Source organism: Urocitellus parryii, chromosome 1 (genome assembly GCF_045843805.1).
Source record: "Urocitellus parryii isolate mUroPar1 chromosome 1, mUroPar1.hap1, whole genome shotgun sequence".
NCBI lineage: Eukaryota > Metazoa > Chordata > Mammalia > Rodentia > Sciuridae > Urocitellus > Urocitellus parryii.
The window spans coordinates 266,034,181-266,050,268 of record NC_135531.1 but is presented as its reverse complement, the minus strand read 5'-3'; the positions used below and the strand labels follow the sequence as shown (position 1 = coordinate 266,050,268).

Below are 16,088 nucleotides of genomic sequence, written 5' to 3'. Positions count from 1 at the left end.
ACACATGGGCTTCCGAAAATCCACAGTATTGTATAGTAATTTCTTCTTCATACATTAACCTTTGGAACCCTTCAAGAGAGTTAATTCAATTTCAAAGAGTTAATTCATATTCCAAACAATATGCAAATAAGTTAGCAATTGCAATCGCCTGAAACGTGATTCTGGCTGGGGTTCTGACCCTATGTCAACAGCAGTTGTGGGGAAAGAACAGGAATGACTCCTATTTGGGTGTCCAGTCCAAAGAAGTAGTCCCCTATAAATCTGGTCCTCAATGATTGCTGGGACGTCAGGACAATTAAGGCATTATGTATAATAGCACCTTGCGATTGGTGAAAGCCCACAGTTACTACTACAGCAGGAAAAGTCAGGGAATAAAAACTGAGTAGTATGAGGATTGAAATTGGGTGACAGGGGCTGGGGAATGTACCTCAGTGGTAAAGCGCTTGCCTAGCATGCGCGGTTCCATCACCATCACCGCAAAAACAACATCCAAACAATACACACACACACACACACACACACACACACACACACACACACACACACACACACAATCACAATCACAATCAACATTTGGGCAGCGCATTCGCCTACACTGAGCTTGACCCTTTCGGGTTGCCGTCGTTGCCCTGGGATACCAGGAGACGCTGTGCCCTGTGCGTCCCGTATCTGTGGAGACCGCAATATGGCGGCGGTGTGAGTTAGGAGCGTTGGTCCGCTGCTAGCGAGTAGCCAGGGAAGGAATCTGTACCAGGAGACTGCCTCCTCCGGGAAGTTGTGGCCAGGGCCCCTCGGGGTCCTCAGACAGCCCCGTAAGACTGGGAAAACTTGGGCGAGATCAGACCGGGAAGCCCGAAGACAAAAAAGGAACAGCTCTAAGTATATTTTGTTTCCTTCATTTTACCTATTTTTTCCCCTCAACTCTCCACGACGACCTCCATTTTTTTCTCTGGTCATCTTGAGAAATTTTAATATCGGAAATTAGGCAATTAAAGGTGGCTGGTGATGTGTGTGTGTGTGTGTGTGTGTGTGTGTGTGTATCCCTGGAGATTAGAAGATTGGATTAAAGAAAAAAGTAAAACAAAACCCATAATTGCCCAGTGTCTTCACGATGATTGCAGCAGTGTGAAGTCTTTTAGGAAAGTAGTGCAGGCTATTGTGGAAGTTGATTGTTAGTTGTAGTAACATTGGTTTGTTTAATGCTTTCTCAAACCCCTTATTTCACATAAGCTTTACATGAATTGTGAAATAGGACAACCCTCATTTTATGGAATAGATTGACGTTCAGTGTGATGGAGAAACTTGCTTGTCCCAAGAGAGTCTGGGGAGTTAATTGAAAGCTGCTTGCCTTGCTTTCTGCTCATTCAGTCCTTAGCCTAGGATGGGCCTGTTTCTTACCCCATTACTCTCCCTATGCACTCTCTGGGCTAATTCCATATGTTGAATGGAAACTTTTTCAGAAACTGCCTGTAGAATCCTCTGAAGTCAGAGACATCAATGAGTAGGGGCAGGACTCCAAAGTGATTCAGTGACAGAAAAGTAATGGTAATTTCCTCCCTGTGTCTTCAGCTTGCATTTCTTGGGTTACATTTGAATGTTTGCTTTAAAATTGAAGGTAGGAGTCTTGCCTGTCTTGTCCCATGTCTAGTACAGTATCAGTTAATAGTAGGCACTCAGTAAATACTTTGTGAATGGATGAGTGAATGAATGAGTACATGAATGAGTGGATCTAAGATAGTCCTTTCCAGAAGATTTGGGAAACCCTCTAGGAACAACTGAATCAACAGAATCTTTTGCTTTGGATGGGTGGTAGAGAAGGAATGGGAGAGTGTCTTCGGGAAGTGTACAAATTCTTAAAGGTGATCATAAAATATTTACTAAATTTGAGTGAGTACATTATAATAAGGAGCTGAACCACAAACATGAACAGGAGAATTAGACTAAACAAAATGAAAGTCACTTGCAATTATAAACTGTTGTAAGGATTAAAGTAACTGTGAAGACTTTACAACACTGCTTGGCACATACATTCTCAGTGGATGTTAGCAGAAATACATACCATTTTTGACATTGTGGGGAAAGATACTGAGTTGTCTGAAAAAATATTCCTATGTTCAAAAAAGGTGTTAAGAGTGATGCTGCCCAAGGTGATATCCACTAGTCAAATGTAGCCATTAAGTACTTGGAATAGGAGCAGTCTGAATTTGAAATATAAAATTGTACATCATATTTGAAAAAAATGTAAAATATTTCAATAATTTTCTGTCAATTACTTATTAAATGTTAGTGGCTTAAATAAAATACTTTATTATTTCACTGGTTTCTTTTACTTTTTAAATGTGGCTACTAGATAATATTTAATTACATACCTGCCTTGCATTATATTTTGGGGAGCAGAGCCATGTTTGGTGATTTCTTGGATATTTGCTCTGTATTGAGTGTAAAAGGAAATTAGAGCTGAGTAGATTTCTAAAAAAAATGGTACTAGGGATTGAATTCAGGTTCTTAAGCATAATAGGCAAGGATTCTACCATTAAGCTACATCCCCAGCCCTTAGAGCTGAATGTTGTGAGGTGGATCATTGTAGAGGTCTGGAAACCACTATCATTTGTGCCTGAGCAAGACTGGCTGTAGCAGGAGTGTCTCAGAGTAGAAGTTGCTATTCTCTTATATAGGTTACAAAGTCACATGTGAGTGTATGTGCCAAAGTAAACCTATTAAAGGAAGAAAGGATTTGAAGTGATGAAACCAAAAGTGGTCTAAGACACTTTGTATCCCTTAGAGCAAGGTCAAGAACTCTCTTTCACTCATTTGGTGAAAGCTGTGATTGCTTTTCTTGGAAAATAGCACCCGGGTATATGTATGATATGTCGCATATAATATGCATGAAATTGTTTCATATTTTTGCATATAATTTTCAGCTCTGACCCAGTCCATTCAAGGATCCCTCTATTCTAGAGGTTGTTAATCTTTTTTTTTTCAGTGTTGGAAATCAAAACAAGGGTCTTGTGCATGCTAAGCAAGCACTCTACCACTGAGCAACATCCCCTGCCCCTTCATTGATTCTTGTTTTTTTTAACCTTTTTATTAGTTACTGATGGACCTTTATTTATTTATTTGTTTATATGTGGTGCTGAGAATCGAACCTAGTGCCTCACACATGCTAGGCAAGCCCTCTACCACTGAGCTACCACCCCAGCCCCCCCTTCATTTATTCTTTAATTGATCTATTATTTTAGTGAATGTTTGCTTTAAACTTGGTCTACAGGGTGTGTTCTGGTAGAGAAAACCCAGAAGATCACGAACATGCCATCTCATTTGCTTCTTTGCCCTCTATTTCTCTTCTCATAGCTTATAAGACACATTTAGAGGAAATAGAGAGTAAAAGCAAGCTAAAGGTAAGGCATGTGCTTTGGTGACTGGGGACTTGCTAAGTAATGCCAATTGAGGCCATGGAGGGGCATGGCTGGATGGGCCTTATTCCCAAACCTCCGGTTGAGTACCTTTCCTGAGTGGTGTCTCTCGGCCCCCAGGCAAAGCTCCAGATCATATTTCTAGTGTCGGGTCTCATGGTACTGCCTCCTCTCTTACCAGCGTTGGGAAGCAGGCCTTCTCTTCCATCTCAGTGATGGCTGTGGCAAGTCCCCATCATCAGCCTCTTTTTCTCATATCCCTTCTGTCTCCACTCTGCTCTCCTCCCCACTCCAGACTTGTACCTGGATCTGCAGGAACTCCTAGCTTAGTCAGAGTGCTTCCTTGGCATTCTTGTTCCAGGTGCCCATTGCTCATCCAGGCGATATCAGGTCCCACCATGAGGCCCAGGGACAGCGGAGACTGCACTGTGAATTCTGGTGGGTCATGCCTGAGTACCATTACAATGGCTGTCCCCACCATCAATGACAGCAGTATACCCATGAGCACCTGCAGCAGCAGCACCAGTGCCCAGGTGAGAATGGTAGAGTAGAATATGGCAGCACCAGTCAGGACATGGATGGCAGGGAAATGGGGCAGGAATCTGAGAGACATGACTGTCATTTACCCTCCAGTGTTAGACCCTGCATAGGTAGAGCACCAAGCCAACTGGAATGTCCGTAGCAGTGAGCACTATGTGAGAAGCATGGGGTGGGGCTCCACGGGGAGGAGCAGGCAGGAGTCTGGGCAGGTAGCCAGTGTTTCTTACTTCAGAACACTCTTTTGGCCTTGACCCTGGGACTTTGTATTTGACCATCCTGTGGATGTTGTTTACTTTTTGTAACTCTTGTGGTTCTCTGTATGGCAGCACAGCTGTCCAAGGGTGTGACGACGGAGTATGACTTTGGGTTTGGTGCAGCTTGAGTTCATATTGTGTGTGGGTGTGTGGCGTGCGACTGTGGTGTGTGGGTGGTACAGGGTGTGTGTTAGGTGGGTGGTGCAGTGTGTGTTGTGTCTTGGGGGTGGTACCTGCCTCTTTATATGTGACGGTTGTTGCATTCATCTCCCTATGGAGAGGGGTCTTCTTGGATGAAGGTGTCTCCTCCGTCTGTGTCATTCTGGGCATGTTCGACTTTGGATTCGCTTGCCACCCTCCCCTCTGGACGGGAAAGGCTCCCTCCTCTCTCTGATTTCAGCCCCATCTGCATCAGCATCTGAATCTCCCCAATGGCTCTTGTTCCCACCATAGAAACTTCAGGACTCCAGTAACCCCACCATCTCCCTTCAGCTGGGTGTGGTGGCTCCTTGTTGCTGATGTTCATTCCTGGATTTCTTCATTGCTCCTGATTGATAATTAAATTCTGTTTTAAATACCAGGATGGCTTCTGTTTTCCTGGTTGGATCCTGACAGATGCATCAACTGATATTCATAGTAAATCACCCTCCCTGATCCATGCCACCTCTTCTCCATGTGCAGTCAGGGAAAGAAAATACAGTGGCCATTCGGGACTCTCAGTAAACATTGAAACTGAGAATGTGAGCACTAAGTGAGAAGGGATTTGTTGGTCTCATTCACTATTGTGATCTCAGCACTTAGCACAGAGACTGGGGCATAATAGGTCAACAATATTTGTTAAATGAATGACTACATCCTTGTGGTATGTAATGATAAACCAGCTATAAAGTGGTTGAAGATAAAATGGCAATAAGTTGAGTGATCACACCAATGGCCTTGGTAGGAAGAGGCAATAGGTTCATCCTTCTTCCACCTTACTACCTAGGGAGGTTTCCATCACTCTTCCTCCTTAGCTGTACAGGCATCAAGCATCAGCCTGTGAAGGATCTTTCCATAGCAGACAGGGAAGTGTTAGCACATTGCATCTCCAGCATCACCAGGAACAGCACTTAGAGAGGACCCAGAAGGGGAGGGGCAGGGACGGCTCACACATGAGTTGGCTGCTTAGTTTTATTAGCCAGCTGAGGGGTGGAAGAAGGAACTGTGATGGGTCCTGTGATCTGGAAAAGTGCCATTCCACATAGGAGAGGCTTCTTCAGTGAGGAGGAAGTGGGAGGACTAGGTTTCTGAGAGAGAAGGGTCTGAGGTGAAAGTGAGGAACAGAACTGGCCGGCTAAGACTGCATGTGTGTTCTGGATGGACTGGCTGGATTGGGCTGCCCAAAGGGAGGCTTCCAGAGACAGGCTGTCATTGGCAAACCATTCCAGTGACCTTGGGAGAGGACATATCTTCCTCTGGGGCCTGCCTGCTCCTCCCCTCTCTCCAGACCATGCTCCTGGTGAGGGTTGTTGTCACTCTTCACTTGCTAGAGACATGGGGCTCTTTGTCCACTCTCTGGGCCTTTGTGTCCTACCCCTAATGCACCTCTCCTTCTTCCCCTTCTCCCTGCCACTGAACAGCCCAGCAGCCCCATAGACACTCAAGTGTGCCTCCCAAAGAAGCAGAACAAAGTAAAGAAGAGGGTCATCTGGGGCATTGAAGTGGCCGAGGAGCTGCAGTGGAAAGGCTGGGAACTGGGGAAGGAGACCACGAAGAACCTGGTTTTGAAAAATCTCTCCTTGAAAACCCAGAAGATGAAGTACAGGTACCAGAATGAGGGACCAGGGACCAGGCCCTGGGCCCTCAAGTCCCCAAAGTGGACTCTCTATAAAAACAAATGAACTTTTGGGCTGGGGCTGGGGCTCAGTGGTAGAGCACTCACCTAGTATGTGTGAGGCCCTGGGTTCGATCCTCAGCACCACATATAAATAAATAAAATAAAGGTATTGTGTCCACCTACAACTAAAAAAATAATAATAATTTTTTTTAAAAAATGAACTTTTAAAATGCTGTATAAAATCAAAGGAGTATTCAAAATGTGCAGTTTGAAGAATTCCAGAAAGTGGCACTCCTGTAAATGGATGAAATCATGGAACAATGACAGTGTCTGAAGCCTCCCTTCCCCCATCCTGGGTCCCTCCCTCCTCACTAATGAAGAAAACCGCCATCCCGCCTTCTATGTGACTTCCTTGCTTTTCTCAAATACATTTACCAGCTGTGTCTACATCTCCAAATGACATCCCTAAATTGATTTTACCTTCTTAGGAACTTTATGTAAAACGGGAGAATTTGGTGTACCCTTTTAACCCTTTCGTTTCTGTCTGTAAGACAGGGTGACTAAGTTGCTGAGGCTGGCTTGCTCTTGAAGTCCTTTTGCTTCAGCCTCCTGGGTTGCTGGAAAGACAGGTGTGCCCCATCAGGCCTGGACTGAAGTTTAATAACTTATCTAGTAATTATTTGGGGTTTCTTCCAGGTGCACATTCATATTTTATATAGAAAGTGGTGATTCTCTTTCTTTCTTTCCAATTCTTGTACATTTTCTTTGCCTTTACTGTACTATTAAATAGAAAGTGTTGAGCAGAAGTAGTTATAGAAAACAGCCCTGTCTTGTTTATGATCTTCAAGTGAAAGATTCCAATGTTTCACCATTAAGCTGGATATTTTCTGTAGGTTTTTTCTTTTTGTCTGGTGGACTTGATCATTTTAAGGAAGTTCTCTTCTATTTCTGCTTTGCTAAGTTTTTCTCATAAACCCATGAAGTTTACCTAATTTTTATTGATTCTCTGTAGTTACATATGACAGTGAAATCTATTTTGATATATTTAAACAAGCATGGAATATATCTTATTCTAATTAGGACCCCAGTCTTGTGGATGTACATGATGGTGAGATTTTTATTGAGATTATCATCTGATTTTTTCCCTCTCTTAACTAACATGGTAGAATATATTGATTTTCTATTTTTTAAATATTTATTTATTTATTTATTGTAGTTGGACACAATACCTTTGTTCCATTCCTTTATTTTTATGTGGTGCTGAGGATTGAACCCAGGGCCCTGCATGTGCTAGGCGAGCGCTCTACCACTGAGCCACAATCCCAGCCCCTTGATTTTTCTATTTTATATCAACCACTTATTCCTCAAATAACCCCAACTGGTCACAACTGAGTATGCTTTCTATACGTTGTTAAGTTCCTTTTGCTAATATTGCTAATTTTGTGTTTCTGAGTAAGCTTGTTTTTCTGTGTCTCTAGGGTCTAGAGATCCTGCCTAGTCTCTAGGGCCTTTGCAATTTTCCTTCCTACTGTTTTCTTTGTGGAAATATTTTTGACTACCTATTCCATTTCCTTGATGATTTCAGGTAGGATGCCATAAAATTTATTGTGCAATTCTTGAGTCAGTTTGGTTAGTAATATTTTCCTCAGAGTGTGTTTATTTCATCTAAACTTAAGCAATTATAGGCATAGAGTTGTTGACAGCACCTTATTAATATTTTTAAAGTCTATAACATCTGTGACATTGGCCACCCTGGCACCTCCCTTCCCAGCCTTGATTACCCTAGATAAGAGCTCAGGGATTCTGTTAAATCAAGATAGCCTGTCCCCATTCCTGTCCTCCTGGGCCATCATCCTCATCAGAGGCACAAGTGTTGTTCTTTTTTGATTTGGGTGAAGATCTGAAAGGATTGTGGGAGTGGCTGTGCCCTCTTGTGATCAGACCCTATCTCCCTCTCCGTGGACTCATCTCCTTTTTTTCCATGGTCCCACGGACTCCAGCCCCCTCAGCTCTCTCTAGAGTCTGCAATTTTCCTGCCTCCTCTGGTTGCTATAAGCCCAGATCTGAAGTGCTCATCTCTTGGCTCTTTCCTGAAGGCCTCTCAAGACCAAGTTCTTCTTCACGGTCATCCCTCAGCCCATCTTCCTGAGCCCAGGCATAACTCTCATGCTGCCTATTGTCTTCCGGCCTCTGGAGGAGGTAAGTCCCACCAAGCAAACAGTAGCATGAAGGGAGGGACATGGGAACTGGGACCTCAGAACAGGAAGTAGGACAGAGCAGCAAGGAGCTCCCCACACATACACCCTGCCAGCTACAACTAAAACCCCAGCTGGGGAGTCCCCCACAAGGCTCAGAGCCTAATCTCCTTAGGCAGAGGGATATTCCCCATCAGATTTGAGGGCATAAAGACCGCAATACTGTGTTGGTTACTAGAAAGTCCTAGATTTCTTGGCCTCTTCTTGCTCTCTGCAAGTTTCTCCAAAATTCTTTGAAACAACAACAATTTCTCTTTGAGATGGGGGATCTTACTGTGTTGCCCAGGCTAGCCTTGAACGCTTGGCTCAAGTGATCTTCCTGCCTCAACCTTTCTAGTACATCTGACTACTGATGTACTGACTACCAAAGTGTCCTCAAAATTCTTTGTTCCCCACAGAAGAGCCCCTCGTCTCTGAGACCCAGACAGTATAGGAGCACAGGCTGAGCTAGTACGTCACAACCCAGCCTACTGCCAGGGGTTGTGTTGGGGGGATGACTGAGGGGGGGGGGGGGATGTGTGGCCCCTGAGCACTAGGAAGGCACTACTGACTGCCTCCCCTCTCCCCTGCCCTACAGAGAGAGTACAAGGACCAGCTGTGGTTTGAGAAGGAAGAGGGGATATTCTGTGTGGAACTGAGGGCCACCCTGCCTTGCCACAAACTAGAGTGCCCCCCGTCCCTACAGCTGCCCATGTGTGCCATCGGGGACACGGTTGAGGCCTGTTTCTGCCTGGACAATGTGGGGTGAGGGGAAAGTGGCTGAAGCTCAGAGGTGACAAGAACCAGCACTGGGAAGAGAGTCCAGGGAGCAGGGGAGGCAGGCATGTCCCAGTGGGGAATAGGGCACCCCGGAGCCTCTACCTGATAAGGCCACGCAGTAGTCAGATGTACAGTGACCCGGACCCACCCCCTGCCTCCTAGGGACCTGCCCACCTTATTCACCTGGGAGTTCCCCAGCTCATTCCAGATCCTTCCCACCACGGGGTTACTGGAGCCAGGCCTGGCTTGTAGGATCAAAGTGACCTTTCAGCCCCTCATGGCTGTCATCCATGAAGTGGAGGCCACGTGCTGGTATGGGGAGGGCAGCAAGCAGAAAAGCAGCATCCAGCTGCAGGCTATAGGTGAGGCTTTCCTCTCCGCCGTCCCCAGCTGCTGCTCCCTGGGTCTCAAGGCCTTAGTGTGCCCCCACCTCCCACTCTGCCTCCCCACCAACCCCCCCCCGCCCCACACACAAGCTTTGCCTTTTCTTTGCTTCCATCATGTCACAGACTGTCTTCCCTGGGGACACATGCCTTCTAGGGACTGTTCCCCCAAAACTGCCCCATCTCTGCCCCAGCCAAATGTGCCCAGCTGGTGGTGAGCATAAGGCACAAGCGACCGGAGGACCAGGATGCTGAGGGCTCGCAGAAGGTGTTGCACTTCGGCTGCGTTGCTGTGGGCTGCACAGCTGAGAGGCAGATAAGGCTGTATAACCCATCCGTGGTATGCACTGGGCAGGGGAAGGAGGGTGGCAGGAGGGGGAGGCAGCACTCAGGGACCCCAGGACTGGGTGCGCTTAAACTCCATTCCCTTTTCATAATAACCCAGAGCCTCCAGTCTGATCCCACACACGTCAACAGCTGTCATTAGAAGTTCCTCTCTCCTCTCAGCTGGCACTGGACTCATGTGACCCTAGCCTCTCAGAGAACCCCTGGAGTAGCCCTAAGAGTGTCCTGACCCCAGGACCATAGCTAGCCCCATAATGCTTTGGGAAGAACAAGACTCTTTTCTGGGCACACGGCATGGCCCTTCCTTCTTCCTGGTGGAGGCAGCTTCACCCACACCCATGCCAATCAGTATGCACGGGCTAGATGCCAGCTGCCCCCACTACCTTGGCTGGACCCCTCTGTAAAGTGCCCAGACTGCCCAACTCTGTGACCTGATCCTTTGCTCCCTCACCTGGACCCACAGGTGAATGCCCCTTTTAGGATCGAAATAGCCTCAGACATTCTGGCCAAAGACCAAGCCTTCTCATGTTCCAAGGGCCATGGCATCGTGCCCCCAGGAGAAAAGAAATATGTGTCATTGTTCTTCCACCCTGAGGCCTTGGATGTCAGAACTATGGATTACATTTCCATCATGTCTTCCGGCTGTGTCTCCCAAACTGTGCTCAAAGTCGTTGGTTTCTGTATAGGTAATGGCGTCCCCCAGGCCAGGAGCAGCTCAGATTTAGGATTCCAGAGAACTCCTTGTCTGTTCCTAAGAGACCTTGCCTGTCAGCCTGGATGTCTGCTGCCCCCTCGTGGCCCAGTGGGGAAGCATTGTGGACACCTGGTGATACCATCCTGCCACTACCCCTAATGACATGGGTCTCTGCTCAGGCTGCAGGGATTCTGTGCCCATCCTCCCTGCCCATCTATCCCCAGGCAACAGCAACCCCCAGCAGTGTCAGCCTTTCTGAGACATTCTCTGGGAGGCTAATACCCCAGCCCCACCCAAGTGGGAGGGCCCACTCGCAGGGACCACAACTCCTGTGCCCAGGTCCTGCTGTGGCCCTGCAGCACTACTGTGTCAACTTCAACTGGGTCAACCCTGGGGAGCACTCGGAGCAGACACTGTGGATAGAGAACCAGTCAGACAGCACAGCACACTTCCAGTTTGCCATCGACTGCCAGGAGAGTGTCTTCAGCATCCAGCCTGCCTTCGGGACCCTGGTGGGCAAGGCCCGCAGGACCCTGCACTGCACCTTCCGGCCCACTCGCCCCATCATCTGCTTTCGGCGGGTAGCCTGTCTCATCCACCACCAGGTGAGTGGTAGGGAAGGGGCTGAGGGGAAGGAATCCCTCAGTCTGAGAGCCGGCGAGGAAGGCAGGCCTCGGTAGCCATTCTCCTGTATTCTGAAACTTCCAGGGTGATCTCTCAGCCATTTTCTCCTTCAGGGCTCCAGCCCAGGCTGTTGGAGCTGATTGTGGCCAGGAGCACCTGAGGGCTTACTCTGAGCCAACTGGGTGTGCCAAGCTTGTCTGGTTGCTACCAGGCCAGAGACTTTGGTGAAGCTGTCGCTGGTGGGCTGGGGAGAGAGGGGTTTAGGCGTCATTCCACACAGTATGCGCAAGGCAGAGAGTCTGAGAACCCAACTCCAGGCCTCTGGGCAGGTCATTCCCTTGGTGCCCTGACCTGAGGGTGCCTGGCTAAGATGACAAGCAGGGACTGAAATTTATCCTCAGATGCCTCCCGAACAGGTACTCAGGCTCTGGGCCCTCTCTCTCTAGGCCTGGAGAGTGGGTGCCTCTTTCTGAGTCTCATGCAGGTGTGGGGTTCATGGGGGCCTTGGGATGGGAGGAAAGAACGAATTTGTTTTCTGCTCCCACAGGGAGGGCCTAAATGCTGGTCTTGCAGGCCCTTGGCTGGCAGTGGGATGGGTAGTACAAGGAATGCCCAGCGCCCATGTGCAGCAGAGGGAAGGGCAGGCCATGGCTGAGTATCCCACTTACACTGAGTCAGCTAGGCGGCTCTCAGAATGCTCCCTCTGCCTACCACCCTGCAGCTCCATCTCTGCCATCCTGTTTGCCCAGTGTCGGTCCTCAGTTCAACCCCAGCGTACCCCCTTACCCCACCAACCCTCCTGTGCCCTGTCACCCATGGAAAATGTCGCAGGACCCGCTGTTCCTGGACCTGATAGGAACCTGCCACTCAGACAACACCAAGCCCGTCATCCTGAAGCCTCAGCACCTCACCTGGTACCGCACGCACCTGGCTCGGGGTCTGACACTGTACCCTCCTGACATCCTGGGCATCATGCTGAAGGAGAGGAAGCTGGAACAAGACAGGAATGGGGCCCTTATGATACCCATTGAGGTACCGTGGATCCCTTAGTGCCCTTTCCAGGATGCCCTTTCCAGGTTCCAGCCCCCTCTAGCAATTTGTGAACAGTCCTCTGCTCCCAGAGGTACAACTATAGCTGGGGGTGACCTTCATGGAGCTCTTGCAGTCTTTTTTTCCAGAAGGGAGGGGCAGAAGGAGGGCAGTGGCAGGAGGAATGGCAGTTGGGCACCATCCCTGTCTCTCCCCTTACAGGACCCGGAGGATATGCCAGCCCCGCAATACCCCTATATTCCCCCGATGACTGAGATCTTCTTCGATGGTACCAATGACTTGGCCATCTTCCCCCCACCCGTCAGCATAGAGCCCATGGAGGTGGACTTTGGTGGCTGCCCTGGGCCTGAGCCCCCCAACCCTATCCCTCTGTGCCTGATGAACCACACCAAGGGCAAGATCAAAGTGGTCTGGACACGCAGAGATGACTGTCCCTTCTGGGTGACCCCAGACACCTGCGATGTGCCCCCACTCAAGTCTGTAGCCTTGCGTCTGCACTTCCAGCCACCCAACCCCAACTGCCTCTATGCTGTGGAGCTTGAAGCCTTTGCTGCCTACAAGGTGTGTGCTACAAAACAAGTCGGGGAAGATGGTTCTCTGCCTTCCCCAACAGAGAGGGGCAAGGTGGGGTGACAGCATGTGACACAGGGTCCTGCATGGTCCGTCCTGTCCATGCCCAGCTTCTCCTACTTTCTCCTTGTTGGACAGCACCCCCTACTGGTTTGATCCGGCCTAACTCGGGCCCCCTGATAATGTCTCATTCATTTGGGGCCTCCCTCCCCTCTGGGGAGGAACTCAGGAAAATTGGGCTAGGGGGTTCCTGGCTTCCCTTCTAGTCCTCCAAGCAGGAAATGGTCCCTACAAAGGAGCTGTGGGCAGGCAGGAACCAGGCCTGGGAACTGAGTCAGGGTGCAGATAATGAAGTACACCAGGGAGGGCTACTGAGTACAGCTTCCCCTGTCAAGAACCTCAGTCCACAGCCTGTCCCCAGGCCTGCTGTGGCTGCTGGGCCTCTTAGTCCCTCCATGTTCCCAGGCAGCCACTTTCCCTCCCTCAGCCCTGTCCACATGCTGTTCTTCGCAGTTGCTAGCTCTGGGCTGGAGAAGAGCAGGGCTGAACCGTCAAGGTCGGAGTCCCTGACCAGCTCGGTGACCTTGGACAAATTCCTTCGTATCTTTTCATCTGTAAACCAGGGGCTGTTTCAGAACTTTTAGGGAGGTTTCCCAAACAGAGTTTTGAATTACCTCTGCCCTGGTGTCTCGGCAGTGGGGGAATATGGAAATTTGTAGAATAAGGCTATAGATTCCTGGCTTGGCTGAGGCCAAGCACATCAGGTTTAGGTTACAGGGTTACAGGCTGTGTACCTGTAATAGTCTGATAAGGCGGCCAGCAGCCACACGGGGCCACTGAACACTGAAAATGGAGATGTGCTATAAATATAAAATAGTTCAAAACTAAATTTCAAAGATTTCATACAAAAAGAAAGTAAAATATCTCATTAATAATTTTATGATGATTATATGTTACAGTGATAAGATTTTTAGATCCAGTGGGTTAAATAAAATATATTATTGAAATTAATTTCATGCGTTTTACTTTTTCATGTGGCCACTGGGACATTTAGAATTATATTTATGGCTGGTGTTTGTGGCTCATGTTGTATTTCCATTGGCTACTGCTCCTCTGGGCTCATTCCTAGAGAATGAATGCTGCTTTCAGATCCTGCCCCACCCGCCTCCCGGCTGTGGGGACTACCAAGAGAGGGTTTGCAGAGCACTCCCTGTAGGGCCTGGCTCAAGACGGGGTGGGGGTGGAGGTGAGGGGTGTACAGCTGTTGTACTCTGCATGCACTGTCCCCCCTGCGCCCTTGCCCCCTATCCATCCCAGCTTCAGCACCCAATGTAAGACTCCTGCAGCACAGGGGCAGGGGAGGGTGGGGCAAGGTGGCTGCCTTCCATGGAACCCTGAGCTGCCCCCTGCAGGTCCTGTGGAGCTACAGCAATATCGAGGAGGACTGCACTGTATGCCCACCTTGGTGCCTGACAGTGAATGCACGAGGCCACAGCTATTTTGCTGCCTTGGAGCATCATGTCCCCCAATATTCCCTGGATGTACCCAAGGTGAGTATGGCACCAACAGCAGTGAGAGAAGGACAGGGGAGCGCTGGCTCCTACCTGCAGATCTTTCTTTCTCTCTGTCTTGCCTCAGAAACACACCCCTACACCCTCTCCAGCTGTCCTGGGGATCTGGGCCATTTAAGGACTTGCTCCTAGACCATGGCACTGGGACAGGGACATTCTGGGAGCTGGCCACCAGTCCTCCCTTCTCCCTCTGAAATAGTCACCTGGTCCTCTGCCTCTCAGGTTTAAACCTCCTCAGCTCCTTTGTTGCCAGTGCCCTGTTGACTGAGCGCCTGCCCAGCCTAGGTCCTGGGCTAGGCCCTAGGGAAACAAGGACCATTAGCCCTGTCCTTGGGGGATACTCCTTGGGGGATCAGAATTCCCAGGTCTCTCACAAGGCCCTTGAGGCCCTTCAGGCCTATGAAGCAGAGTGTCGAAGAGCTGAAAAGTGTAGGGCCCACTGCCAGGCCACCAGCTGCTAATTCTAGTTTGGCCTCTGATGTCTCCTCCAGGCTCCCATCATCAGCTTTTCTCAATAGTCTTCTTGCCCTGGAAAAGTACTGCTCTGAGCCTGATCCTCCCACCAGCTCCACTCCTTTCCCCAATCCCAAACCTGTACCACCCCTGCCCAAAGCCCTCCCTGACTCAAAGGGTTCTCCTGCTGATGCCCTCAGCAGCCTTCCCTTGGCATGTCCTCAAGTGGTTTGTGGCCTTTCCCATAGTCCCCACATCTGGATGGGAGCTGGGTCCAGGATTGAGAGTTTGTGTTTTATAGCTTGATCAGCTGTAGCCCAGTGCACGCCCCACCTCAGAGGCTCAAGAAGAGTTTGGGGGTTGGGCAGTTGGGGCTGGATTCCTTCAGTCACCTGCATGAGAATCATTTGCCCCTGAGCTTCTAGACCAGGATTTCCTAAAGCATCTTTCCAAAGGGTGATTTGAGGGCGCTCTAAACAACTTTTCTTCTCACCGGAAGGACAGACCTTGGAGGCCTAAGTTTTTCTAGGACCTATGATTACCCGACCTCTGTTTCTAAAGGTCTCAGCAAGAGGGAAGACAGAGTATTCTTTGGTGCTAGACTGTGGCCTCCCTCAATTCCCTACTTTTAGGTTGTTGGTTGAGCTGTGTGCGGGCATCTTGGATCTCCTTGGAAATGGCCCACCCACACCCACATGCATGCCCCTGAGTGTGCATCCCAAGGGTGGGGATCTGACAGGGCTCCTGCTTTCCTCCTCTCTCCCACTCCCAGCTATTTCCTGCAGTGTCCTCTGGTGAGCCCTCCTACCGCAGCCTGCTCCTGGTCAACAAAGGCTCCATGCTGCTGATCTTCAGCTTGGCCCCCCAAAGCAGCTCAGACATCACCCTGCGGCCTGCCTCAGGCCTGGTGGCCCCTGGGGCCCACCAGATCTTTCTCATCAGCACCTACCCTAAGGGCACCTCCTGGAAGCAGCACATTTTCTACCTGCAGTTCAATTTTTACTCCCAATATCTCAAGGTAAGAGGCAAGAATAGGGAGTCCTTAGAAGTGGACCCTAATCTGTGACTTCTTTTTTCAAAACCACTCTCTGGGGTTGGCTTGCAAGGCTCCCCTGAACTATCCAGGAAGGTAGTATCTCAGGGAGATGGTTCCATTTGTGAGCTAGGCAACCCTCAGGGCCCTGCCCATCCACTTCATAGAATATAGGACCAAGACAAAGGGTACAGATATCCAAGATTCACACCTGTGGGTGGTGGGGGGTGTTTGGGGGCAGCCCAGGGATAGGGTCTGGCTGGTGGACCCATGTCTGACCCTGTGAACTGGCCTGTACATCCTCTCTGGGTCCCAGGGTTTTTTTTAG

The 16,088-nt window shown here is 49.2% G+C and overlaps 1 protein-coding gene across 1 annotated transcript in view; it reads left to right on the top strand.

Moving 5' to 3' along the window:
- The first annotated feature begins 305 nt into the window (after positions 1 to 305).
- Positions 306 to 16,088, top strand: part of Cfap65 (cilia and flagella associated protein 65) — a 33,137-nt gene continuing 17,354 nt past the window's right edge. The window contains 15 exon segments of the mRNA XM_026390308.2: positions 306 to 363; positions 3,269 to 3,304; positions 3,307 to 3,409; positions 3,748 to 3,946; positions 5,827 to 6,011; positions 8,120 to 8,222; positions 8,856 to 9,022; positions 9,200 to 9,399; positions 9,615 to 9,760; positions 10,229 to 10,451; positions 10,799 to 11,064; positions 11,915 to 12,115; positions 12,335 to 12,694; positions 14,116 to 14,253; positions 15,500 to 15,745. Of these exon segments, the coding sequence (XP_026246093.2) occupies positions 306 to 363; positions 3,269 to 3,304; positions 3,307 to 3,409; positions 3,748 to 3,946; positions 5,827 to 6,011; positions 8,120 to 8,222; positions 8,856 to 9,022; positions 9,200 to 9,399; positions 9,615 to 9,760; positions 10,229 to 10,451; positions 10,799 to 11,064; positions 11,915 to 12,115; positions 12,335 to 12,694; positions 14,116 to 14,253; positions 15,500 to 15,745 (2,631 nt within the window).